This window comes from Zalophus californianus, chromosome 10 (assembly GCF_009762305.2).
Source record: "Zalophus californianus isolate mZalCal1 chromosome 10, mZalCal1.pri.v2, whole genome shotgun sequence".
Classification (NCBI taxonomy): domain Eukaryota; kingdom Metazoa; phylum Chordata; class Mammalia; order Carnivora; family Otariidae; genus Zalophus; species Zalophus californianus.
In genome coordinates this window covers 71,221,134-71,244,185 of record NC_045604.1, presented here as the reverse complement: position 1 = coordinate 71,244,185, position 23,052 = coordinate 71,221,134, and the positions used below count along the sequence as shown (strand labels likewise).

At 56.7% G+C, this 23,052-nt stretch overlaps 3 protein-coding genes across 6 annotated transcripts; 2 read left to right on the top strand and 1 right to left on the bottom strand.

Moving 5' to 3' along the window:
- Positions 1-6: 6 nt before the first annotated feature.
- Positions 7-6,257, bottom strand: LOC113931963 (paraneoplastic antigen Ma6E-like). The gene is made up of 3 exons (XM_035722206.1): positions 6,213-6,257; positions 5,592-6,119; positions 7-1,699 (listed from the first exon to the last, which is right to left on the bottom strand). Exons 1-3 carry the CDS (start codon positions 6,255-6,257, stop codon positions 1,559-1,561), a joined length of 714 nt encoding a protein of 237 aa, XP_035578099.1. The 3' UTR covers positions 7-1,558.
- On the top strand, positions 6,243-15,601 carry RNPS1 (RNA binding protein with serine rich domain 1). 3 transcript variants are annotated; one of them, XM_027610273.1, is made up of 9 exons: positions 6,370-6,387; positions 6,649-6,781; positions 9,285-9,472; positions 9,713-9,868; positions 10,525-10,716; positions 11,015-11,117; positions 11,370-11,523; positions 13,698-13,839; positions 14,692-15,601. In XM_027610273.1, the coding sequence occupies exons 3-9, from the start codon at positions 9,402-9,404 to the stop codon at positions 14,789-14,791; spliced, it is 918 nt and encodes a 305-aa protein (XP_027466074.1). In that variant the 5' UTR covers positions 6,370-6,387; positions 6,649-6,781; positions 9,285-9,401; the 3' UTR covers positions 14,792-15,601. The 3 variants fall into 3 exon arrangements, with proteins under 3 accessions (XP_027466073.1, XP_027466075.1, XP_027466074.1); XM_027610272.2 differs by lacking the exon at positions 6,649-6,781 and having other exon boundaries at positions 6,243-6,387; XM_027610274.2 differs by lacking the exons at positions 6,649-6,781; positions 9,285-9,472 and having other exon boundaries at positions 6,273-6,387.
- An 867-nt stretch (positions 15,602-16,468) lies between these two features.
- ECI1 (enoyl-CoA delta isomerase 1) lies at positions 16,469-22,946 on the top strand. 2 transcript variants are annotated; one of them, XR_003523121.1, is made up of 8 exons: positions 16,469-16,564; positions 16,651-16,764; positions 18,096-18,223; positions 20,362-20,508; positions 21,161-21,282; positions 21,369-21,547; positions 21,776-22,285; positions 22,684-22,820. XR_003523121.1 is itself a non-coding variant. In XM_027612080.1 (7 exons), exons 1-7 carry the CDS (start codon positions 16,513-16,515, stop codon positions 22,848-22,850), a joined length of 909 nt encoding a protein of 302 aa, XP_027467881.1. In that variant the 5' UTR covers positions 16,469-16,512; the 3' UTR covers positions 22,851-22,946. The 2 variants fall into 2 exon arrangements, 1 of the variants encoding a protein (XP_027467881.1); XM_027612080.1 differs by lacking the exon at positions 21,776-22,285 and having other exon boundaries at positions 22,684-22,946.
- Positions 22,947-23,052: the final 106 nt, after the last annotated feature.

Below are 23,052 nucleotides of genomic sequence, written 5' to 3'. Positions count from 1 at the left end.
GGCCTCCCACAGAGAAGGGAGACCCATGCGGGGCTCAATCCCAGGACCCTGGGACCATGACATGAGCTGAAGGCAGACACTTAACGACTGAGCCACCCAGGCGCCCCATTTCTTAGTTTCCTAAATTTCCACGGTTTGAATCTCTTTCTGTATTCCTTTAGAATTCATAGTTTTAGAGACTTGTTGCATCACTTTGATCCTTTAGGACAATCTCGTGCATTTTTATCAACCTCCCCACGCTTAGGAACGCTGCAAAGTCTCCAGTAGCTTTCTCTTCCCCTTAGAATTCCTTACACCCTCATCCTTTAGTTCCACGTTATAAAACGTAAACTCGGGTGGTTGTGGCCCTAAATGTGCCCCACGGGAAGCGGCTTCTGGGAGGCGGGCTTGGGCTGATGCAGGGTTGCTGGGGTTGGCCGGGCGGTTGGAGGAGGGGTAGAGCCAGTGGCCCTACTGCTCCATGGCCTGAGCTCTCTTTTCAGCCTATGTGTTACAGATTTAGAAATCTGGCTTTTTCTTTCCTTTGAGGGCATGAGGAAAGGCATTCAAGACTGAAGGAACAGCATATGCGAGGCACACCCACCCTGAAATCAGATTGCACTGATCCAGAGAGAGGTGCTTCATGTGACAGGACAAGGAGGAGAGAGGGCTGTGGAGACAGGCAGGATGAAAGTGGCCGTGGTCCTGATCAGACCCTTCTTCAGAAGACCACCAGTGGCTGGAGAGAGGGCAGGGCAGGGCTGAGCTACTGCAGTGGGGACCAGAGGGGCCGGTGTGCCGCACAGTCGGTGAGAGCCCGCAGGGCCCAGGGTGTCTGTGGGATGAGTGTGGAGCACTGCAGCCAGGCAGGAGGGACCCCAGGAGTCCTGCTGGAAGGGGCATCGCCAGATCATCTGCAAGGCTGCTGGACACCCAGCACAGGAGCTGAGAATCCTTGAGGAGCCAGGAGTGCGGCCTGAACCCTCTTCTCCCCGAGCCTAGCTGGTTTGGTTTGAGCTGAGACAGCTCCGGGCCCCAAGATGGGGAAGGAACCACAGACAGACACCCCAACAGGAGAGCTGACCTGCTTCATCCCCCATCCCCAGCCCATCCCTCTCCTCCAGGCCCTGGGGCCTTGGGGGCAGGGGGATGGTGACGACACTCCCAAGGGGCCTGACACCCACGCGAGGGCTGAGGAGGTCTGTGTAAAATCTGGCCCCATCCAATGGTGTGGCTCAACCGAAACACAGTGGCCTGTCCCTAAGCATGACAGTGCCACTCAGAACGTGGCCTGACAAGAGAGGAAGGGGCAGATCCTGCTGGGCCCAGGCCTGGGCCTCAGGCCGAGCCCCTCCACTGCTCCCCCCTGGGGAAGAATGCCAGGCAGCAGTACACAGGTCCGCTGCCGCGGGTCCAGGGGACCCCACCCCCGGCCACAGAAACAGCTCCTGTGGAGGGAAGGCTCCAGCCGGCTAACCGCACACACCAGAAGGCCCAGCCCCAGCAGTTTACAGACAGGCGTTTATTTCTCTGCCAAGTACAAAGTCCAGAGAAGGAGGGTCTGGGCGTTGTGTCACCATCAAGGCCTCAGGGAGTCAGATTCCATCTGCCTGCTGTGTCCAGGTGGAGGCTCCCTCTCAAGGTCCTTTCCTGGGGTCAAGGTGTCCCTGAGGCTCCGGATGGAATGGCAGGAAGCAGGAACAGCAGGAGGGCCCAGCCCCTGGAAGTCATGTGTGCGTCTCTGCATCATTGCCCAGCACACAGGCGGGGCTGCACCAGGCACAGGGAGCTGGGACACCAGCTAGGTACCCCAGATAAAAGCCAGGCTCCAGGACACAATCCCAGCCTCCACCACAACTGCAGTGTGCAGACTGGCATCCTCGAGGGAGGCCCTACCAGGCATGCTCTTGTTGCCCGTCTGAGCTGCTCAGACCCCACCTCACTTAGGAAGGCCCACAGCCCAGCAGAAGTGGCCCACCTCCCCACCATGGAGTGTCCTGGCCCTTTGGTTGCAACGACACAGAAAGGCAAACTGGAGTTTTTTGCTGGGCAAATGCCAATCCCAGATATTCAGTCCAGGATCCCAGGGGGAGCTGAGGTCAGCTGCGTCTCAGGGACCCTCAGCCCAGTCTCAGGAAGCAGCTGACGGACTAAGGCTGATGGAGGAGTGAGCCAAGGCCAGCACCTGGAAGGAAGGCTGGAAGGCGCTGGTCCGAGGGTGGCCACAAGCTGCCTGGGGATGACCATACCCCCAGGGTGAAGGACAACCTGGCCCAGCCCACCTGGCCTGGACCCACGTGAGCCCAATTCTTTGGCCACATAGAGACAGCAATGTCCCAACCCCAGACATGATACCTGCAGGGCCAGAGCCTGGAGATGAGGGGCGAGGGTTCCCAGAGACCGGGGACCAGACGAGCAGGCAGGCTGACTGATTTGGCTGCTCCATCTACAGGATACCCCAGGCCAGCTGCTGTCCAGCTCCCTTCTGGGGACCAGCAGGATACTGATGGTGTAAGCCAGCCGCGTCCTCTGAGACCCCCACTCCCATGCAGACTCGTCAGTGTGAAGGGCGGGCCACCTGTGCTCAGCCAGACCCTGTGGCCACACCAAAAGGCCGAGCCTTACCTGCACACAGAGGGACTTCCCTGGGTAGACAGCCTGGGCTCCACTTGAGACCAGAGGGGCGAACCCCACCCGCTCCTGCATCAAGGAGCTGGCCCACAGAGGTTCTAAGAGGTCCCCCCAAACACCAAGATCAGGATTAGGCTGCTCACCCCACCCCGCAGCTGAGGCCAGCAGGCCATGTGTGATACCCCACTCTCCAGACACGAGGCCCCTTTCCTGAACCCCGGCTCAGGTCCAACTCCAAACCCTGGAAGATTCAACTCCCTTTCCCAAAGGAGGGAGAGTCACTGGCATCCCTGCACAAGGGGGCTTAGGGCAGGTGGGCCGAGAGGCTACCCGCGAAGGGGCAACGAGGCAGAGAACTCGGTCCCCACAGCCCCTCAGGAGAGCACCAGAAAGCAGGGTGTTTGGCCCTGGAGTCCCTTCCCCACCCGACAGGCCCACATAGCCTGGGCCTCAAGCAGGCACAAGGAGAAGCTGAAGCTACAGGGTCAGGCCCGAGGAGCGGGGGCCCTGCCTTCCTTCCTCAACACACAGGGCTGCCCAGGCCCCGCTCCTGGGGCCTGGCCTATACCCCACAGATGCTGGTGTCAGATGCCTCCAAGACTGGAGAAGCTCCAAGTTAACTGGCTGTGGATGGCACAACATAGGCCCTGGGAGCAGGGCCACGGGCCAAGACGCCTTGGTCGCAGTCAACACTCCACATGGCCCTCAGCGCACCCAGGGCTGCAGCACACCAGCTTCACTTCTCTGTATCCAGCTCTGGCTGGACCCCACCCTGCCTCCTGTGGGCTCCCCCCCCCAGCTCTAGTGTCACTATCCTTGACTTCCCTGGGGCAGAAATGAACACAGGGCTTTGGGCATGAAAACCAGCACAAGCCCCCAAGCTCACTGCTCAGCAGCCCCTAGGAGAGTCCACAGTTGCCTGCTGGCAGGAGGAGTGGGGGGAGGTCTCAGGACCGGACACCCCACACCTTGGAGACCCCAAGCCTGGAGCTGGAGAGGCCTCCCCACAACTCCAGATCCTCACTGGTGGTCTGGCCCTTTAAGACCCAGCCTAGGGGCGCCTGGGTGGCACAGTCAGTTAGGGGAGTTAAGCGTCTTCGTTAAGCCTCTGCCTTTGGCTCAGGTCATGATCCCAGGGTCCTGAATCGAGCCCCGAATCAGGCTCCCTGCTCTGCGGGAAGCCTGCTTCTCCCTGTTTGCTGTTCCCTCTGCTTGTGCTCTCTCTCTCACTGTGTCTCTTTCTGTCAAAGTAAGTAAATAAAATCTTTAAATAAAAAAAAAAGAAAAGACCCAGCCTGGCCACCCAGAAGGACCAGCCAGAGCCTCTTCCTGGGCTCCTTCAGGGGCTACAGGCACTCAGGAGCCCAGGCCTGTAGGACCCAGGCCTTGGCAATCCAGCTCTTCTAATGTCTCCCTCAAGGTCACCAAGCCATCACCAGCTCCCTGACCCCACCCAAACCCCTCTGTTGCACCTGGCCAGGCCACCCCTGCCCTTAGCGTAGGCACTATTATCGATAGGTAGTAGTGCTTTCTTGACATGGTTTACAAGGGAATGCGATGTGTACTTGAAGCTCCTGGATGGCCCACCGTGACCTCCAGCACAATCCAGGCTACCACTAAACCATGTCCCAGGTCACCAGCCTCCAAGGACAGGCACTGCAGAGGCCATCAGGCCCACAGAGAATGAAGGCAGAGGGAACATTCTGATTCCAAAGGGAGAGCAGCCCCACATGCCAACAGGTTGCCCTCAACCCCGGGAAGGAAGGGAGGGGCTCAGGACACTGGGAGAACCAGGCGTGGGGCTGGCTGCCAGTCGCCCCGTCTGCAGGAGCCCTGCCCCACCCCCACCATCAAACCGGGACCAAAGACCTTCAAAGGTCCACGGAGGACCCAGCATCCCAGCCCTCAGCCCCCAGAGCCTTAGTCGGTTGGCACAGGGGTGTAAGAAGGGGAAACCAGAACTCCTGGAAGGCGGGGTCGGGGGCCTCCAGTTTTAATTTCTTACGTTTCTTCTGAACACATTCTGTTGATCTTCAAAATGGCAAAAAGACAAGATGCTCAAATTTTAAAGCTCAACAGCTGATAACACACTTGATAACAAAAATCTGTAATATTTAGAAACAAATGCGATTAAATTTATGTGTCTGATTAAATCATGCTTTAGATTTAATATAAAACTTGTTAAAATTTATATGCGTGCCAAATTATATCACTTTAGCACATTTTTTAAAAGCACAGGCGGTTGTCAGCCCAGCTGCTTGTGTCTCTACCCCCCTCTCGCCATGGTGGAGTCACTGGCCTGCTCCCTCCCCACCCCAGGGTGTTGGTGCCGCCCTGGGCAAAGGCTCTGCTGAGTCAAGGCCCTTCAAGCACGCAGAGAGCAATGACTTCCCGACAGAGTCTGCAGCACCGTCCAGCCCTCCCTGGGTACTAGCTGCAACCTGGACTCTGCTGTCCTTGCCTGGCAGCTAATCCATCTCCAAGTCACCAAGGTTCCTTCCTCCAAAAGAGATCCGCTCGCCATCTGTTGCCTTCTCTTCCTTGATGCACCTACCTGTTCAGACCACGTCTGCGGCAGGGTGCACCCTCTTTCCTCCCAGTGAGTCATGGAGTAATGACCAATTGCCAGACACGGGCCGGGAACGCCGGAGGCACCTCGGTGAACAAAATCCGAAAGCTCTGGCCCGCTGGGCACCGGGATTTACTCTTTCCAGCCTCCTGCCTGGGTTCGAGGCCACTACTGTGCCAGAAGAGTCAGCCTCCCTGCCTGCACTGTCCACCGGCCAGAAGGGTGACGGCTCGGCGCGGGATGCTGCACATGCTCCATGTCGCCCCAGCACCGCTGAACCCCACATTCCTAGCCCCGGCCTGCGAGCCGCCACCCCGGCCTGCGAGCCGCCACCCCGGCCTCCCCCCGCTTCCTCCGACAAGCCTCCGCGCCGCTGCACCTGCTAGTCCCTCTGCCGAGCGCCCGCTCTTACTCCGGTCCCAGCTGCAGCGTCACCTCCTCGGAGGCGCTTCCCGCTTCGCATCTTGTCTTCTACCCTGCCTTTCGCTCCCAGTTGGCGATGGCCGCACTGGCCCCTATCTAGGCTGGGGACCCTGCCGAGCCCCGCTGGCGCAGAAGCGGGGTCTGCACCGTCACTCCGTACACCTCGCGTCGTTTTTAATCTCACCAGCCAGTCCCTGCACCTGCCCGTCCCCCTGCGCCCTGCGGGCCCCACGGTCTGCCGCCCCCACGGTCTGCAGCTAGAGGCCGCCGCGCCCGCACTGCCCGCACTGCCCGCACTGCCCGCACTGCCCGCACTGCCCGCACTGCCCGCACTGCCCGCACTGCCCGCACTGCCCGCACTGCCCGCACTGCCTGCCGCCCCACGAGCGCAGCAGCGTGGGTCAGAGGCTGCGAGCCCAGTGCGCACGCGCAATGGGCGGGGCGGGGCCGCGGCTGCGTTAACTCCCTCCGCGCCGGCCCGGGAGCTACCCGCGCGGCGCGGCCCCCAGCCAACAATCTACCGGCCTCATGTGGGACGCACCCAGCCCCGGGTAGCCCCAGATACCTCCCCAGGGAGGGAAATAGAAGAAGAGTCCCCGACGCGGCTAACCAGAAACGGCCGTGGCCCTTTAACACTCCCCTCGCTCGCTCCCATTGGCTGAGGCGCTTTACGTCATCGCTGCGCGCCCGACATTGGCGCCTTCCCGCTCCCTAGTCCTGACGCCAGAGCGGCGCCGGCTTTAGCGGCTGAGGAGAGCGGGAGGAGGTTGCGGCGGCGGGAAGATGTAAGTTGGGGGAATCCGACCCCATCCGAGCTTCGGGGGCCGCCCGCAAAGCTCGGCGGGGCGAGTGGTTGGAGCCGGCCCGCCGCTCGGCCTCTCGGTAGGCACGGCAGCCAGGCGGCGCGGCAGCGGGTGTGAGAAGAAAGAGTGTGGCTCGGGGCGGGCGGAGTGGGAGGCGCCGAGGCCGCGGCCCGGAAGTGGTCGGGGCCGTGGCGGGCGGAAGGGCGCCTCAGATCGTCCCCCCTTTGCGGCGCGCCCGGCTAGGCCCGCGGGACTCGGAGCAGTCGGGAGCGCGGCTTCCGCCTTCGGGGCTCTGCCGTCGGCGTGGAGACCCAGGCCCGCCACGCCAGGCCCTGCCCTGGAAGCGCTCGCGGCCCGGCGCCTGGACTGGGGAGTTGTGAGTGAACGCGGACGGGGAGGGACGGCGGGGGCGGAGATGCTTTGTGGGGTGCCCTGCAGGACCGGCGGGCCCTCCCCTCGGGGCCACTAGCTGAGTGGGCCGTGCCCTGGTCGGTGCGAGCCCCTCGGGGACGCGGCCCCCGCTGTCCCGCAGTGCGGCCTCACGGGCTGCCCCAGAAGGGAGGATACGGGAGAGCAAAGTCGTGGCCTTTTCTTCTTAATTTCGCATGATTTGTGCCGAAAATGCACTTTTCAATGGGGAAGGTGCTCTGAAGATGGGAGCCGAAACGCCATCTGCTCGAGGTTTAACTAACTGTTCTTTCTCTCTCTGGCTGTTGGACGCGCACCTTTCCGGAGGATGGGGGAGGTAACCGAGGTCCTGTGCTGTGACCCCAACTTGTGTGAACAGAGAGCCTCAGTCTCTGCTGTCTAGCACTCGGCCACGCCCGGCAAAGTCCGCTCGCCCTGTGGTTCTTGATGTGTAGAGCTTGAGAATCCCGGTGGTGCTCGTTGTCGCGGGGTACCTTGGGGCAGACCTTTGGGACTGGGGTGGGGCCCGGGAGTGTGCCCTGCAGGTCCGTGCTGCTCAGGCAGGCAGCCCGGGGCCACACCGAGGGGTTTGACGGGCTTAGTGCGGGGCGGGGGAGTGTTTTATGAATGAATTTTTACACCAGTTGAACGTGGAAAAGATGATATTTGGGGCATGGGCTCTCAGATGCTTTACTGAACGTCAGTTTCATCTGTTAACCTCTTTTTGCTTGGTGGCTACTGGAACATTTTAGGATGTGCTTGTAGCTCACACTCTGTTTCCGTTGGACAGTGCTGCGCTTGGTGATCCCCTGATGGGGTGGCCCAGGGACCCCTGTTGAGCATTCAAGAGGTCATGTGAGACTTTGGGACACCAGAGTTTATGTGGGGGGGAAAGTCTCCAAACACGGAGAAACATCCCTTTCTTCTAACATAAGCCAACCTTTACTGAGCCTTAACTAGGTGCCAAGTTTGTTTAACTATGGAGGTGTAGGAGCTGTAATTGTCACCGTAATGCTCATGTGAAGCAGAGGCTCAGAAAGGGTATGTGACTTATCCAAGGTCACACAGCAAAGCTTCGAATCAAACAGGCAGGCTGAGTCCACAGATTCTTACCCACTGAACTATAATTCCTGATTGGTGGCCACTGACCGTGTCTATCCAGTGTTGCTTGCTCAGTACCTGTAGTACCTTATTGTTTTAAGGCAAAACATCTTAAACGATTTTACCAGCCTGGAGAAGAGCAGCAGAAGTGACAGACGTTCTGCTTTCTTCTGCTCTAATTTGATTGTCCAAAGCTGGCCTTCTTTCTTGAGTCACGACATTTATTCAGCATTTTGGGCAGCCCTACACGTGTGAAATCAGGATACCAAGTGGTTGCCTTGTCCGGGTTACTCAGAGGCTGTTGAGGAAGATGAGTTAGAAGTAGGTGACACCAACATCCTGAGATCTTTGCCTGCATCTCAAGCAAATTGTAGAAAACGTCCCTGGAAATACTGAAGGTCGAAGATCCCCCAGGAGACAAGTCACATAACGGATCGGTAGTTTGTTCCAAGTCATATTTACTGAGCACATGCTGCAGTGCGGGCACTTTGTTAGACCCTTATGATCAGTGTCCTCCAATTCCAGTGCCTCCCCCCACATACACACACACACACACACTTTATTTTGGGGGGAAAATGTAAACATACAGAAAGGTTGAAAGAATTGCCCAGTGAATACCTGCATAACCACCATCTAGATCCTACAAGTCACATTTCTGCCATATTTGCTTTATCATATACCAAACCACTCATCAACATTTTCTGTTGCATTTTGAAGTAAATAGCAGACTTTGGGGTACTTTCCCATAACACTTTCATTTGTATTTCATTAACTAAAGGTCAGCATTTGCAAGGACTGCTTTCTAATTTAACTATCTTACTGCTTTTTCAATGTTCACATGGGACAGTTTATGTGTTTGCATTTGGGTGTTAAATGTTTTGATGCTGGTACCTGTCACTTTTGAAATGATTTTTGCCTCCAGTCATCATATATCCAATGTGTCCTACAAGGAAATTGCAACAGTAAAACAAGATCTAATCACACCAATAATCCTATCAGAAGAGCCACACTTGGCTTTTTTTCTGTTCTGCCTGCAAATGTGGTGGTGTAGTATTTCTAAGGGGATGGTAGAGGGCTTATCATCAAACTAAGGAGTGAAACACAGGTACTGTACCAACTGTAAAATAACAGTGACAGGCACCACCACCGTTTCCTTATGGAAAAGACGACAAGGTGAGGTGAGGGTCTGCCTGTGGGGCGGGACTGTCCCTGAGGAAATGGAAGAGGTCCCTGGATGTTCCTGGCTTTGTGGGCGCTCGCTGCTTACTGTGTTCCTTGCCACCACCTCGTGTGCTCACCTTTTGACTGCAAAGTAGATTTGTTGCCTTGCCAACTCGTTCACTCTGTAAATCCTTTTATCTTGTTATTAGGCTGCACTTTGGCGTAAATTGCAATCGATTAGGGATCGTTTCTCAGACTCGAGTTAGAAGTGAGAGTTCAGATAAGTGAGGCCACCATTGCTGCTTTGAACACCTCAGAAGGGGAGAATGGATTTATCAGGAGTGAAAAAGAAGAGCTTGCTAGGAGTCAAAGAAAATAATAAAAAGTCCAGCACTAGGTAATCCTTCTGTCAGATTTTTCTAGTGCTACTTTGGGGGTGCTCGTTACTAGGGACCCTCAGAAAGGGGAAGATTGGAAATGTCTTACATATTACAGTGACGTGTCCTAAGCCACAGATTGTTTTGCTCTGGGATCGCCTGGGATCTCATGTAGCCCTTTGGATCCCCTCTTTTGGGTAGTGTTGTTTCCGGGTTTGGTTAGAGGGGCATGCGATCTCACAGTCTTCCTCACCATCCAGGGCTCCTTCTCCTACCAAACGCAAAGACCGCTCTGATGAGAAGTCCAAGGATCGTTCTAAAGATAAAGGGGCCACCAAGGAGTCAAGTGAGAAGGACCGTGGCAGGGATAAAACTCGGAAGAGGCGCAGTGCTTCCAGTGGTAGCAGCAGCACCAGGTAGGACCCCGCCGGGCAGAGCATGGAGCCAGCCTCTCTTCTGTGGCCACGCCCCTTTCCCTTCGGGGAAGAGCCCACAGAGTCCTCATTATTTACACACAAAACACTTTGAGCTCGTTAATCAAGGCCCTAATTATGGCAGACTGGTTTGGGTCTGCTCTGGTTATATATGGAGGATGGCCTTTGGGTGTTTTCTAGAGATGTTAACGAATGGGACATTTTGGGGTATGTGTTTCTCTCAGGTGCTTTTTTCTTCAGAGTCATGATTGGGTTGCCCTAGCCTAAAGCTTATTTTTTCTCCAGTTGAAACCAGCCTGAGTCCCTCGGTAGCCACCTTCCAGGCTGGGTTGGTGCTTCCGACTTGCTAGACTCTGTCTGTACCTCCCAGTAGGCGAGGCTTGTGTATAGCTAGGAAGTGCGCCCTTGCTTCCCTGTGGCTGCACAGTGTGGATGCTGTTTTCTGTCCCCACCTAGGGCTTTGGCCAGGCAGGGGTGGGCTAAATACCATCCCCACTCCCTGAGGCAGGGAGACATGGAGGCTTGAAAACAGGAGGACAGTGGTTTCCTCTTGGGAGCATGAGCACGTGGAGGCTCATCTGTTCGGAAGAAATGCTCCCACCCACTGTTGCCCATGACATCTCTGTCTCATTTATCAGGTCCCGGTCCAGCTCTACCTCCAGCTCGGGCTCCAGCACCAGCACGGGCTCCAGCAGCGGCTCAAGCTCTTCTTCAGCGTCGAGCCGCTCGGGAAGCTCTAGCACATCCCGCAGTTCCAGCTCCAGCAGCTCCTCTGGCTCGCCGAGTCCTTCTAGGCGCAGGCATGATAACAGGAGGCGCTCCCGCTCCAAGTAAGGTCCCTTCCAGCACCGCTTCTCTGCTTGGGAGTGCCCCTAAAACTTGTGGGTTATCTGGGAACTTAAGTTTACAAACTGGGGTCTATAAAGTTACGGTACTTAGTATAGAAGTAGACCTAAAAAGGAGTCTTTCTATTTTAGTAGGATTTCTGAAGCAGAGATAATATGAATATACATGAACTGGTAGGGAAAGCTTCCCTATAAAAAACTGTCATCGTGGCAGTTAGCAGCCCGACTAAAAGAAATTTTGACTTGACAGAAATTGTTTCTGGTGTTTTATTTTTTCAATCAGATCCAAACCACCCAAAAGAGATGAAAAGGAAAGGAAAAGGCGGAGTCCTTCCCCTAAGCCCACCAAAGTCCACATTGGGAGGCTCACCAGGAATGTGACCAAGGTGAGGGATCCTGGATCCATCCAATGGACAGTAGGGTGTGCCTCTTCTGCATATATTTTAAATGGAAAACTAGAGAAGCAGTTCTCAGAACTGAGAACATAGGCTCTCAGAGGACTGGCAAGATGGTGCGTCGAGTGGGGTTATTCTGTGTGAGAGACTTACCCCAGGTGCCGAGGCATAGTCGTTGTGTGGTGACTTCTCCGCTCCCACATGGGTAATTGGGTATGCATCAGTGACCGTTCTTTTCTCTAGGACCACATCATGGAAATATTCTCCACTTATGGGAAAATTAAAATGATTGACATGCCTGTAGAAAGGATGCACCCCCATCTGTCTAAAGGCTATGCATACGTGGAGTTTGAGAACCCAGATGAAGCCGAGAAGGCACTGAAGCACATGGATGGAGGTGGGTGACCCTGCCAGCCCTGCACTGAGCTCCCTTCTTTGTTCCCTGTGCAAGACCAGCTACCTGCCACACGTAGGGACCTTAGAACTGATTTCCAATCTGGCTGCACATCACAATCCCCCTGGAGCTCTCTCGGGGTTCCGGTTCTTAACCAGGGGGTGGGGTGTGTGTTTACTGAACACAAGTTTTATGGGACATTATTCTTGGAAAAAGATCAGTAAATATGAATACATTAGCATTTTTAGAATTTTCCAGTCTGAAAGCTTAAGGATTAAACGAAGGGATTTTTTTTTTTTTTTAATAAAGACTACATTAGGAGTATGAATAATGAAGTATTTGGCTTTTATATGGGAGTGTTTCCTTTAATGATCTCTGAGAGTCATTTTCTGTTGTGCTAACATTTCAGCATTTTTAGCATTTTAGCATTTCAACTTTGCTGAATTCACACATTTTACCCATTTTCCTAAAATTTGTGTCTTAACTGTGACATTTATAGCTGTTCTGTATGGAGCAGAATGGTTTTAACAACAGTTGAACACTTGGGAATAGTTTTGGATGGCCAGTTTTCATTTTGTCTTCGAGTCAGTGTTTTAAGGAGCTTGGAATTTGTCTCTGCCCCAGCTCGATGCTGCTGTAATCTAGACAGCCAGGGCCAAGAACCAGGACTGCCCGTAGCACACTGTGGGCTGCCAGGCCACCTAGGGAGGATAGTCTGAACACCCCAGAACCTTGGAGGCCCCGTTATACATACACAAAAAAAAACAGTGCAGCAGTTTGATGGGTAGTTGCCCTTGAGCCCTGGTAGAGCTTGGATACTAGGAAATTTTCCTTACCACCAAGCTCTCTTTCAGTCTACTTAAATTGTGGCCCATCGAGCTATACACAGCAGCTCTTGATCTTATGAATCACACCTTCATTTTAGAGATCCTCAGTCATGCATCCTTGAGAGTTTGAGCACTTGCTAAAAATCCAAGGACACTTGGCCATATCCAGGGTGTGTCCCCCATGTTTTAAGATTCTGGTAGGACTTGAGTGTGTGTCCGCATATTGTGCTGCGCACCATGCATGGGGGAGCTGGCCAGAAGATTTGTCCGCGTTGCTGTATGGTCAGTGCCTGTGAAAATTCCTAATTTGGGCTGGCTTTGGCAGTGGGCCAGGGCGGGACCTTAGGCTGCATTTAGTTAAGTCTTTTGAGTATGCTCTGAACACAGGTCTGCATGCCCTAGTTATTCCCTCAGTAGCTTTGCTATTTCCTTGAGGGTAGGAATTGAGAAGATAAAAGAACCCTCCACCCTTCCGGGGCATACAGGGGCTGTGCTTGGTCCCCTGTGCAGTCCCTGGACTGGGGTCAGGGTGTGTGCTCCCCTGGAGTTCCTAGGTCGATGCCTTGCCTTTCTTTGCTTTTTCTGAGGCCCTAAAGATTCCTCAGGCCTCCACCCTTCACTATTCTTATTCAGTTGCATTCACATGCCTGGTTTTTTGGCCTGAGGCACTGTTTCCAAACTCTTCAGACAGACTTGACTGCTCAACTTTATTTTGTTCCCTTTCCCCCAAGTCTTTTCTTCCTCCTGAACTATGATGCAATCATAGATCATCCGGAAATGTGGGTGCTGATCATCTCTCCCACCTCCACCACCGCCAAGCTCTAGTGGCTTGGTCCAGTTATAATGGACACTGCCCTCATGGGGACCCAGCACCCTGAGGCCACCTTCTGGCCACCTGGGAGGTATTGGGTGGTGTGTGCCTTTTACAGCAGGAGAGAAGACTGGGCTACCTGGTTGGAGGCCACCTGTTCAAGGGCGGTCCCTCTTTAGTTCTTACACTTTACCCCCATCTCAGTCCTGCGGAGCCCCCAAAATGTCCCCACTCCTTTTGCTTGCCTCCTCCCACTGTTCTAGAGGAGGAAATTCAGGCTCAGGGCACAAACCTTACCCTCATTGAGTGGATTCAGGTGTCGCTTCCTCTTGGAGGTGGTTGTGCATCAGGTGCCCCCGTGCATCAAGATTGAGTTCCCCATGAGGTTCCGTGCTCCCCTACAGATTTCCTGATAAAACTTCCAGTAGTAGTAGCTGTGTCAGTATTCCTGTGACAAGCTTAGTTCCCCTGTCCTTGCTTACCAGCCTAGGTCGTGGGGGCTTGTCAGATATTTTGGGACTTGATCCTTTTTTCAACAGGACAAATTGACGGCCAGGAGATCACTGCCACCGCTGTGCTGGCCCCCTGGCCTCGGCCGCCCCCCAGGCGATTCAGCCCTCCGAGGAGGATGCTGCCACCACCTCCCATGTGGCGTCGGTCGCCCCCACGAATGAGAAGAAGGTAGGGCGATTTGGAGTCTTAGAGGGGACTGCTTGGGGCCGGTGTGGATTTGTTTCATTTACAGACACAGTGCCACGGTGATGACTTTGGAACCTTATTCAGCCCTGCCCACCCGCATGCTGCATGGGGATCAGGGTGGCTGCTGCTGGAGGGAGGGGCGGGCAGAAGATGCAGCCCTCCAGGTTGCACCAGGATTCCCTGGAGTGCAGTCCCTTTCCCCTTCCTAGCTAAGAAGACAGGAAGGGTAGGGTGTGTGGCTGGCTCAGTGGGAGGAGCGTGGGACCCTTGATTTCAGGGTTGTGGGTTCAAGCCCCACCTTGGGTATAGAGATTACTTAAATATTAAAACACACACACACACACACACACGAAGGGTCAGGAGAGGTGAGTCTGAGTCCCTTGGCAGAGGCCAGAGCCTGGCCCTCCTCTGATAATTAAAACACACACACACACACACGAAGGGTCAGGAGAGGTGAGTCCGAGTCCCTTGGCAGAGGCCAGAGCCTGGCCCTCCTCTGATATTAAAACACACACACAAACACACACGAAGGGTCAGGAGAGGTGAGTCCGAGTCCCTTGGCAGAGGCCAGAGCCTGGACCTCCTCTGCTAGTGGTGTTGAGCTGCCCTTTCCATAGCCCTCAGGAAAGGGGGTCTCCCCAACAGATCCCCTTTTCCTTCCCAAGGGCTCTGTGTCCATGCCATCACTGGAGCCATCCTGACTGAAAGCATTGACTGTGAAACTGTACAGCATTGTTCCTTCTAGAAGCCAGCTTTGCCCCTGCTGTCTGTGACGCGGAGCGGTGTCTGGGATGTTGACCTCCATGTGTGATGTGGTCTTTTCTCTTCCTGTAGGTCACGCTCCCCAAGGCGCAGGTCCCCCGTGCGCCGGCGATCTCGCTCCCCTGGCCGCCGCCGCCACAGGAGCCGCTCCAGCTCCAACTCCTCCCGATAAGCAGGGCCCCCGGAGCTCTGCGCCCTGTGACTTCGATCCCATCCAATTCAGCTTTGTCACTTCTCTAGCCAAAGGAGGGTTGGTTGGAAAGAAATTCCTCACTCAGGGCAGGCTTTGAGGACAGCAACTGAGACATTTCCTCTGAAGGCAGAGTTCCAGAGGAGTGTCCATGGTTTGGGGTTGTGCCTGCAAGCATGCCCTCCAGTTTTCTGGCTAGAAAGCTCCCACATTTCCAGGTCCTAAGAGAGTCCATCCAGTGGCAAAGCCAGCAGGGACAAAGCAGGGCTCCAGGTGGTAGTGTGGCCCCAGCCTGGGGGTGGGGTGCCTGTTTCATTTCCACAAATGACTGGGGGCCGGTCGAGGGTCCCGGTCCTGCCCTCGGTGGTCTGCAGGGTCCCTCAGGAAAGGGTGCACCTGGGTGCAGCTGCCGTTCCTACTCGCCTGGCCCTGCTCCCCTGATCGGCTCCTCTTCCAGCACCTGTGGTCAAACGGCCCATGTTAGTTCCGGGAAATGGTTCTGTTTCTACGTGTACTCACGTCTCCCTTCCTCTGAAATTGGTGAGCATAAGGAGAGCCAGCTCTGCAGGGTCATCACGGACCACCCCCCTGCCGCAGCTGCTGCTCAGGGTGGTCTTGCAGGTTACCTGGGCAACATGTACATTGCTTCTCTTGGCTTTTATTGTACAGTCAGTACTATAAATTTGTTGTTTTGAGTTTTGTTACTTGTAGCATTTTAGGCGCCGTTGTGTTTGTACTTTGTTGTGTAGAGTGAAGGGATTGTGTTGAATAAAGAGGATTAGAATACAGTGAGTACTGGCTTCACTGCCTCTTTCCTGTCCTTGGCCACAAACTGTGAGGGAATTAAAAACACAGGACTGCATTCTAGTTCCTTTCCAGAGTCTCTGAGCCAGGAGAGCTGCTGGCTGGCTCCGCAGAGCGCCCGCTCACTGCTGCCGGAGACACGTAGAAGAGATTTTACCACCCATGTGCTCCCTGTTGGGCAGCCGAGGCTGTTCGGCCACTCAGCCATGCTTTTGTGTTGAAGGAAGATGTGGAAACACATCAGACATTAAAAACTAAAGTCTCAGTCACTCACTGTGCAGACTGGACGGTCAGCGCCAGGCAGCGTCCTGCCAGGTAGCACACAGGCTTCCTGCTCCCCCCCAGCTCATCCAGCTGCCGGACGGGGGCTCCTGCCAGGAGTGTGGGCACCTGCTGCCCAGCTGCAGAAGGGGAAGGTGAATGGGCTGCTCTTAGTCCGCTATGCCTGCCTCAACTACCCGCTTGATTCCTGTTCCCCTCCGCACCCGCGGCCGAGGCGGAGCTCACACGGGAGGCAGCTGCCGGTAGCCCCCGATCCTAGTACTGCAGTCTGCGGGTGCAGTTGGAGAGACAGCCCTGCTGTCATCTGGTTGCCTTTGCTGCTCACATGCCGGAGTAGCGGGGACTTCCGCCACAGTCCCTTGTCACCGCCTGAGCTCGCAACCCTCTGGGACTCGGTGCAGCCAGCTCGGTCCTCAGCAGTCCTGCCCGAGTGACTCGAGCTTAGCTTTGGCCGGTGGACGGCAGGGGAAGCGGGCAAACTTCCCATTGCGGCGCACGGGGTTCGCCGGCGGGTCACGCGGCCTTGATACCCTGCGACCCAAGTGGGCGGGGCTGCCGGAGCAGGGCCGCGGGGCGGGGCGTGGACCTGGGCTAGCAGCGGACTCCGGCGGGTCAAGATGGCGCTGGCTGTGGGAATGCGCGTCCTGACGCGTCCCCTGCACCGACCCTGTGCGTGACTCGAGGGGCTGGGGGGGGTTCGGGGGCCGCGGCCGGCGGGTGGGCGAGGCTAACAGGCCTCGCGCTGTCGTTCGCAGGGGCCCGGGGCTTCCGCGTGGCCCCCGGGCGGACAGGGCCGGCGGCCGGCGGCGGGGACGGCGTGCGCTGCTTTGGGAGCCCGCGGGTGCTGGTGGAGCCGGACCCGGCGGCAGGTAAGCGCGCCCGGGGCCACAGGTCCGGGCCAGCGCGAGGCAGCCTCCCACGGTTTCCCGCCGTGCAGGAAGGGCGCAGTCTCGGGGAGCCGCGCAGTGCCCGGACTCTCGTCCCCGGCTCCCGGGAGCCTCTGGACGCCGACAGGCGTTAGTCTCATCCAGGGAGGCAGACAAGTCAGATTTTGTCTATCCGGGTGCTTGAAACCCCACACATCCTCACCCCCCAGCTCCCCACACACACACACTCCTGCACACTCTCAAAAAAAAAAAAAAATCCAGTCAGCCTCAGAAACTTGAGTCTGAAACAAGTTCAGAAGCTCGCTTCTGGAAAATGTTTGTTGTGCACACAAACATGCCGCTAGCCAGTTAATAAGTACTTCTTTCTTGGAAATCAGAGGTCTCCAAAGAGCCCATTTGCCTTCAGGACTTAGTTGTCACCCCTAGAGAATTGTGTTGACCATCTGGAGATTTGTAAGGTTCTGCCCAGAGAAATGTACCCTCAGTGAACGGGGGGCATTTCTGCAGCCCTTGGGGTCTGTCCTTGGGCAGGCAGTGAGCACCCATGGCCCCAGCTGCCCTGCCCCAGGCGCTGGCAGGACTCATGAGCACACCGGGGAGAGTTGGAGAACCTCAGGCCGCCAATGTCTGTAGCCTCTGTCCTTAAACAAGCGTGAACCAGAGCACCCAAAGGGAGTTCCTCCTTGCACATCTGGTCTTAAGAGTTTGCTCACTCATTCCTCAAGAAACGGAAGCCATTTCCTCATCCCCTGGGGACGGAGCACTTGCATCTGGGAGAAAAGGATCGACAAAACTTTGCGCACGAACGTTCACAACAGCGTGATTCACAAGAGCCAAAGGTGAAACCAACCCAGGTGTCCCCCAGCACGTGCGTGGGTGCACAGAACGTGGTCCCCACACAGCAGCTTGGCTCAGCCTTGAGAACACGGGGCTCGGTGAAAGAAGCCACAGGAAAGGTCGCAGATTGGATGCTTCCTTTCATGTGAAATGTCCAGCGTAGACAAGTCCGTAGAGACGAAAGTAGACGATCGCTTGCAGGGGTTGGGGAGGGGTGGTGACCGCTGATGGGCACAGGGCCCTCTTTTGGATTAGACATGCTCTGCAAGTAGATCATGGTGGTTGTGCGACACTGTGGGTACCTAACAGTCCTGAACTGTCCACTTTTAAATGGTGATTTTACATTAGGTGGGTCTCACCTGCACTGAAAACAAAAGAACCTTGTTGCTGGCCTTGGCCAGGCTGAGGGTGCAGGCTGGCTGGGTGTGCTTTCCCGGAACTGACTGTGAGCCCTCCCCTCTTCTTGTTCACACTAGGGGTCGCTGTGGTGAAGATGAGGAACCCCCCAGTGAACAGCTTCAGCCTAGAGTTTCTGACCGAGCTGCTCATCAGCCTGGAGAAACTGGAGAACGACAAGACCTTCCGTGGCATCATCCTCACGTCGGTGGGTACTCGTTAGCTCCCCGAGTTCAAGGTCCAAACTCAGGCGCCGTCTGCCTGTCACATGCGTGTCCCCCGATAGATGTGCCTCCATATTACAGAGACCAGTGAGAAGGTCTCGGTTCTGCCATTATCAAAGGCAGATGGTCCCAGCTTCTTGCAGACGAGGTTCGGAACGCCCACTGGGCATGCACCTGCTTTCCTTAAACCCTTGGGTTGTCCTGGGTGTGGCCCGGTGTTGTCACAGCTCTGAGCTGTGGGGCTGTCAGGTAGGCCCGATGCACATGGCCAGTGGGTGCTGGGGGGCTGGGCTTTGCAGAGCAGAGCCTTGCCCTGTGGAGGAGGGGGTTCTTTGGTGCAGCTCCGAGGGTAGGATGCTCCTGGGTGTGGGTGCTTGTGACAGTTACCGCTGATCTGCCTGGACGGGTTGTAACTGCCTGGGAACTTTGTGCTCCAGATAATTTCTGAAAATGCTCCATTTAGGATGTTGTTTCGGAGCATGCCCTTTTCTCTCTTGTGCTCTGAAACCAAGAGAGCCGCAAGGATGAACTTCCGTCCCTCAGCAACGAAGAGAGGGCCCCTCTGCCTCCCTGGCTTCCGGGTGGCGCCGTCAGCCTCCATCCCTCGGAAGCCCACATTCTCCCCGGGGCTGTGTCATCTCCCCATAAATGGGCCTGCACTGTGGTCCTGGCTGTGTGCCTGCCGTGTCCAGAGCAGAGGCCTGCCTGGCGGGCCCGCGGCAAATGACAGTGGGCAGGGTGACATTGGGGTGATATGAGGACACGTGGCACAGGACCACGAACAGGGCTCCCAGCACCAGCGGGGCCTTCTCTCGTGGGGCTCCCTCTTTACTTCCTCCACTCCGGAGGGTCCTGGCCTCTACTCCCGCCTCTTCTGCCCTGTGTGTCCAAACGCCCTCCTCCTTAGAAGGGTGCCTTGCTCTCCTGTGATCTCGTGTTGATCACATCGGCAAAGACCCTGTTTCCAAACACAGTCACGTTTGTAGGTTCCGGTGGGGGGCAGAGGTAAAGGTGGGTCTGCGTCTTTTTCCAAGACACAGTTTGTCTCCCTCCAGACCTGTTGCTGAATAGCAGAAATTTCACCCTTTCTAGTCAGTGCGGAGCACGTCCCCCACTAGGATGACAGCAGCTTCTGTCACAGCATTCTTTGCCTTTGCTTTCCTCAAACGCTAGGACTGTGGACAAGCCTCTGTGCGGACAGGCTAGGGGTGGGGTACAGGGGGAGGGGTCCCCAGCAGGCAGGGAAGGATCAGGAAAAAGGCAGAAATGCTGGCTGTGCTCAGAGCAGGAGGAGCTCGGCCCCCGCGGCTGCCATCCCCGCTGCAGCTCAGGGGCATCCGTGAGAGACAGCCGCACCTGTGTGGCCTTCCAAGGCCACGGCGGGACACGGGCGGGGACACGAGAGGTCAGCCTCCAGGGGCGGCGCACGCGCAGCTACACGGGGGGCCCCAAGGAACCGCGTCTTGCACGCTGCATGCAACCTGCTCCTGTCGCTTGATAGGAGGATGTGGGGACGTCACCTGTACTCCGCACATCCCCCCACCGCGCAGAGATACGGGCTGTTGGCCCTGGTTCATGGGTCAGTAACAGGGCGTGCCGGCCCCCAGCACCCCAGCCCCGGGCGCGTCTCATTCTCGTTTGCTTAGGGACATCGTGACACCACTCGGGAGCCCCACGTGCAGGCTTTTCCCATCATGGCCGCTCGGTCACCCTCCTGCTCCCCCACCCACACCCCGGTTTGCCGTCTGGGCTAGCAGTTCCTGGCTGGAAAGCCATCCTCTGTCCCAGCTGTACCTGCCCACCTGTGTTCGCTTTCCTCTCCCCTCTGGTGGCTATGTCACGATCCGGGGCATCTGCGCAGGACACACGCCTTCTCGGCCACTCCCCAGGGCAGGGGTCTCGCTTCTCGGCTCATTGCGGTCCCCTCCTTGGCTTGCTGTGTTCTGACAGCAACACCTCCCAGCCTGGCCTGGCGTCTGCAGCTGGCTTGACCTTGCGGGGAGATCAGAACGTGTGCCCCGAAGCCCCAGCTCTGGCTCCCCACCACCTCTGGAGCATCCCTGGGGACCTCTGGCAGGCCGGGGATGGACTCTGACAGGGCCCCTGGCTCCTTCGCCCCCAGGACCGCCCCGGGATCTTCTCCGCCGGCCTGGACCTGACGGAGATGTGCGGGAGGAAGCCCGAGCACTACGTGGAGTACTGGAAGGCTGTGCAGGAAATGTGGCTTCGGTTCTACCTGTCCAACCTGGTGGTGATTGCTGCTATCAACGTGAGTGTGCCCGCGCCTCAACCGCCCCGCTGACTCACTGCGGCGGGACAGACGGGGCCCTGCCCTCGGGAAGGGTTGGGGAGGCCCTCAGAGGTGCAGAGGTCAGTATGACCAGGTGACAAGGGTGGAGGCAGGGCCCAGCAAGAGGGCTGCATGGGAAGGGGGCACAAGGAGGGGGTCAGATTCACCCCCGGAAACCTTGATTTGGCCTGGCCTGGGAAGGCAGGGGCTGCTAAGGCTCAGGAAGCCGTGTACCTGACGACATGGCAGGGGCCCCCCAGTGAGGTGCCAGAGGGTCTGAACCAGGGGACAGGAGGCTGGCGAGAGTCAGGGAGACTCCACAGGCCGCCTCTGAGGCTGTGGGATGGGTGTGGTGAGGGCAGTGTGAGTCTGGGGTTCCTGGGATGTCCTGCTGGGGATGGAGATGGGTCCTGGGGGGCGCTTTGTGACCCCGACAGAAGGGTTCCGGGCACAGCCAAGCCCGAGTCCCCATCGTACACACCCAGCCCAGCCAGTGTGGGTGCAGCACCATGGGGACGGGGAGGGGGGCTCTTCCTTGGGACCTGGCTCTCTGGAATACAGTCAGGAACACCCCCCCGCCCCGCCCGCCCACGGCAGCACACAAAGCCATGTGGTGTCTCTTCCCCTGCAGGGCGTCAGCCCAGCTGGAGGCTGCCTGTTGTCCCTCACCTGTGACTACCGGGTCCTGGCTAACAACCCCAAGTACACCATAGGGCTGAACGAGACTCGGCTGGGCATTGTGGCCCCCTTCTGGTAAGGCTGGGGGCTGCACCCGCACTCACCTCACACTGGCGCAAGCCTGTCCACCTGGGAGCCCCCAACAAGTGGATGTGTCCCAGGTTCAAAGACACGATGGTGAACACAGTCGGGCACCGCACCGCAGAGCGTGCCCTGCAGCTGGGCTTGCTCTTCCCGCCAGCAGAGGCCCTCCGGGTGGGCGTGGTGGACCAGGTTGTGCCTGAAGACCAGGTGCAGAGCACGGCGCAGTCGGTGATGGCCCAGTGGCTGGCCATTCCAGGTGAGGAGCACGGGGAGGGGCCAGGCCCAGCAGCCAGCACCCCCCACAGCCTGTTACTCCTGGTGAGAGCATGGGGTTCTCCTGGGAGGGGGCCTTGTGCACATCAGGAACGTGCCGTTTTATAACAGCAGACTGGCTTAGTCCTGGGGCCACTGCAACAGATTACCACATGGCGGGGGTAGGGGGGAGGGGTGGTCCTTAAAACCACAAAAGTGCATTCTCTCCAAGTCTGCAGGCCAGGAGTCCAAAATCAAGGTTTGGGCAGAGCCGTGCTCTCTCCAGAGGCTCTAGGGGAGGCTCCTTCCTGCCTCATCCAGCCTTTGGCGGCTCCAGACGATCCTTGGCCTCTAGATGCTTCGCGCCAGTCTTTCCCTCCACGTGGCCTCCCTGCGTGTCTGTGTTTCCAGGCTCCCGTCTTCCTTTCTCTGGTCAGGACACTCGTTGGATTTGGGGTCTACCCTAAATCCAAGAGGATCTCATCCTAACTTCATCCGCAGAAACCCTTTTCCAAATAAGGCCACATGCAGATTCTAAGGCTGTGGTTAGGTCCACTCCCAACCCACCGCACAGACTATTATCTGTTTATAGAAATTGGGCTGCTTATATCTACTCTGATGGAGACCAGGGATCAGCGGACTGTCTCTCAAGAGCCAGGGAGATGGTCAGCCTTGTGGGTCACTTGGTCTCGGCCACACGGTGGCGCTGGAGCATGAGGGCAGCCAGAGCATTTGTGACCCAGTGAGTGTGCCGGTGCTGATACTTAAATTGCATATAATCTTCACGGGTCACAGAACGTCCTTTTTTCAACTCCATGACAGTGTAAAAACCATTCTTAGCTCCCAGGCCGTGGGGGGGCCAGGTTCACTGACCTAACTGTGCTGTGAACGAGTACTTAGTGATGTGGAAAGTACCCCCCGTAATATTGGGTAATGAAAGGGACGGGGTAAGAGGCAGTTTTCACAGTGTCACCTTCTCTGCTTCTGGGTAGGCAATGGGGAAGGGGTGGTTTTCATTTTGCTTGTTTACTTGTATGTCCTAAGTTTCCTGCCAGAGTTTCTCCTGGAACTCTCTTGGAAAGGTTGGGAGTGATGCCACGGTGTCAGAATGGGTTTTCACACTTGGGCCCTTTTCTGTAGACCACGCCCGACAGCTGACCAAGACCCTAATGCGCAAGCCCACAGCTGACCGCCTGCTCACAGAGCGCGATGCGGACATCCAGGCTTTTGTCCGCTTCATCTGCAGAGACTCCATCCAGAAGTCTCTGCATGCGTACTTAGAAAAGCTCAAACAGAAGAAAGGCTAAGGGGCTGGGCTGCTTCCATGGGGCTTGGAGCCGGATGCACCCCTCCGGGGACCCTCTGATTCCGAGGTTTTAAACAAGCTATTTTCCAATGTAAAAGTACTTGCAGCTCTTCATTTTGCTGATGTTCTTAGAAGGCCCTGTTCCCTGTAGCCAGTGTCCCAAGGGCCCACCACCCCCCACGAGCACCTCTTCTGCTGGCAGG

Excerpts from the sequence above, each read along its gene's own strand:
- ECI1 (XM_027612080.1), top strand. The coding sequence starts at position 16,513 with ATGGCGCTGGCTGTGGGAATGCGCGTCCTGACGCGTCCCCTGCACCGA. Across the intron at positions 16,765-18,095 it reads GGAGCCGGACCCGGCGGCAG|GGGTCGCTGTGGTGAAGATG; the intron begins GTAAGCGCGCCC and ends TGTTCACACTAG. Across the intron at positions 20,509-21,160 it reads TGGTGATTGCTGCTATCAAC|GGCGTCAGCCCAGCTGGAGG; the intron begins GTGAGTGTGCCC and ends CTTCCCCTGCAG.
- LOC113931963 (XM_035722206.1), bottom strand. The coding sequence starts at position 6,257 with ATGGGAGCGAGCGAGGGGAGTGTTAAAGGGCCACGGCCGTTTCTG. Across the intron at positions 6,120-6,212 it reads AAGGGCCACGGCCGTTTCTG|ATTGTTGGCTGGGGGCCGCG; the intron begins GTTAGCCGCGTC and ends TGAGGCCGGTAG. Across the intron at positions 1,700-5,591 it reads ACGCTGCAGCTGGGACCGGA|GGGCTGGGCCCTCCTGCTGT; the intron begins GTAAGAGCGGGC and ends CATGACTTCCAG.
- RNPS1 (XM_027610272.2), top strand. The coding sequence starts at position 9,402 with ATGGATTTATCAGGAGTGAAAAAGAAGAGCTTGCTAGGAGTCAAAGAA. Across the intron at positions 11,118-11,369 it reads TCACCAGGAATGTGACCAAG|GACCACATCATGGAAATATT; the intron begins GTGAGGGATCCT and ends TCTTTTCTCTAG. Across the intron at positions 13,840-14,691 it reads CCCCCACGAATGAGAAGAAG|GTCACGCTCCCCAAGGCGCA; the intron begins GTAGGGCGATTT and ends CTCTTCCTGTAG.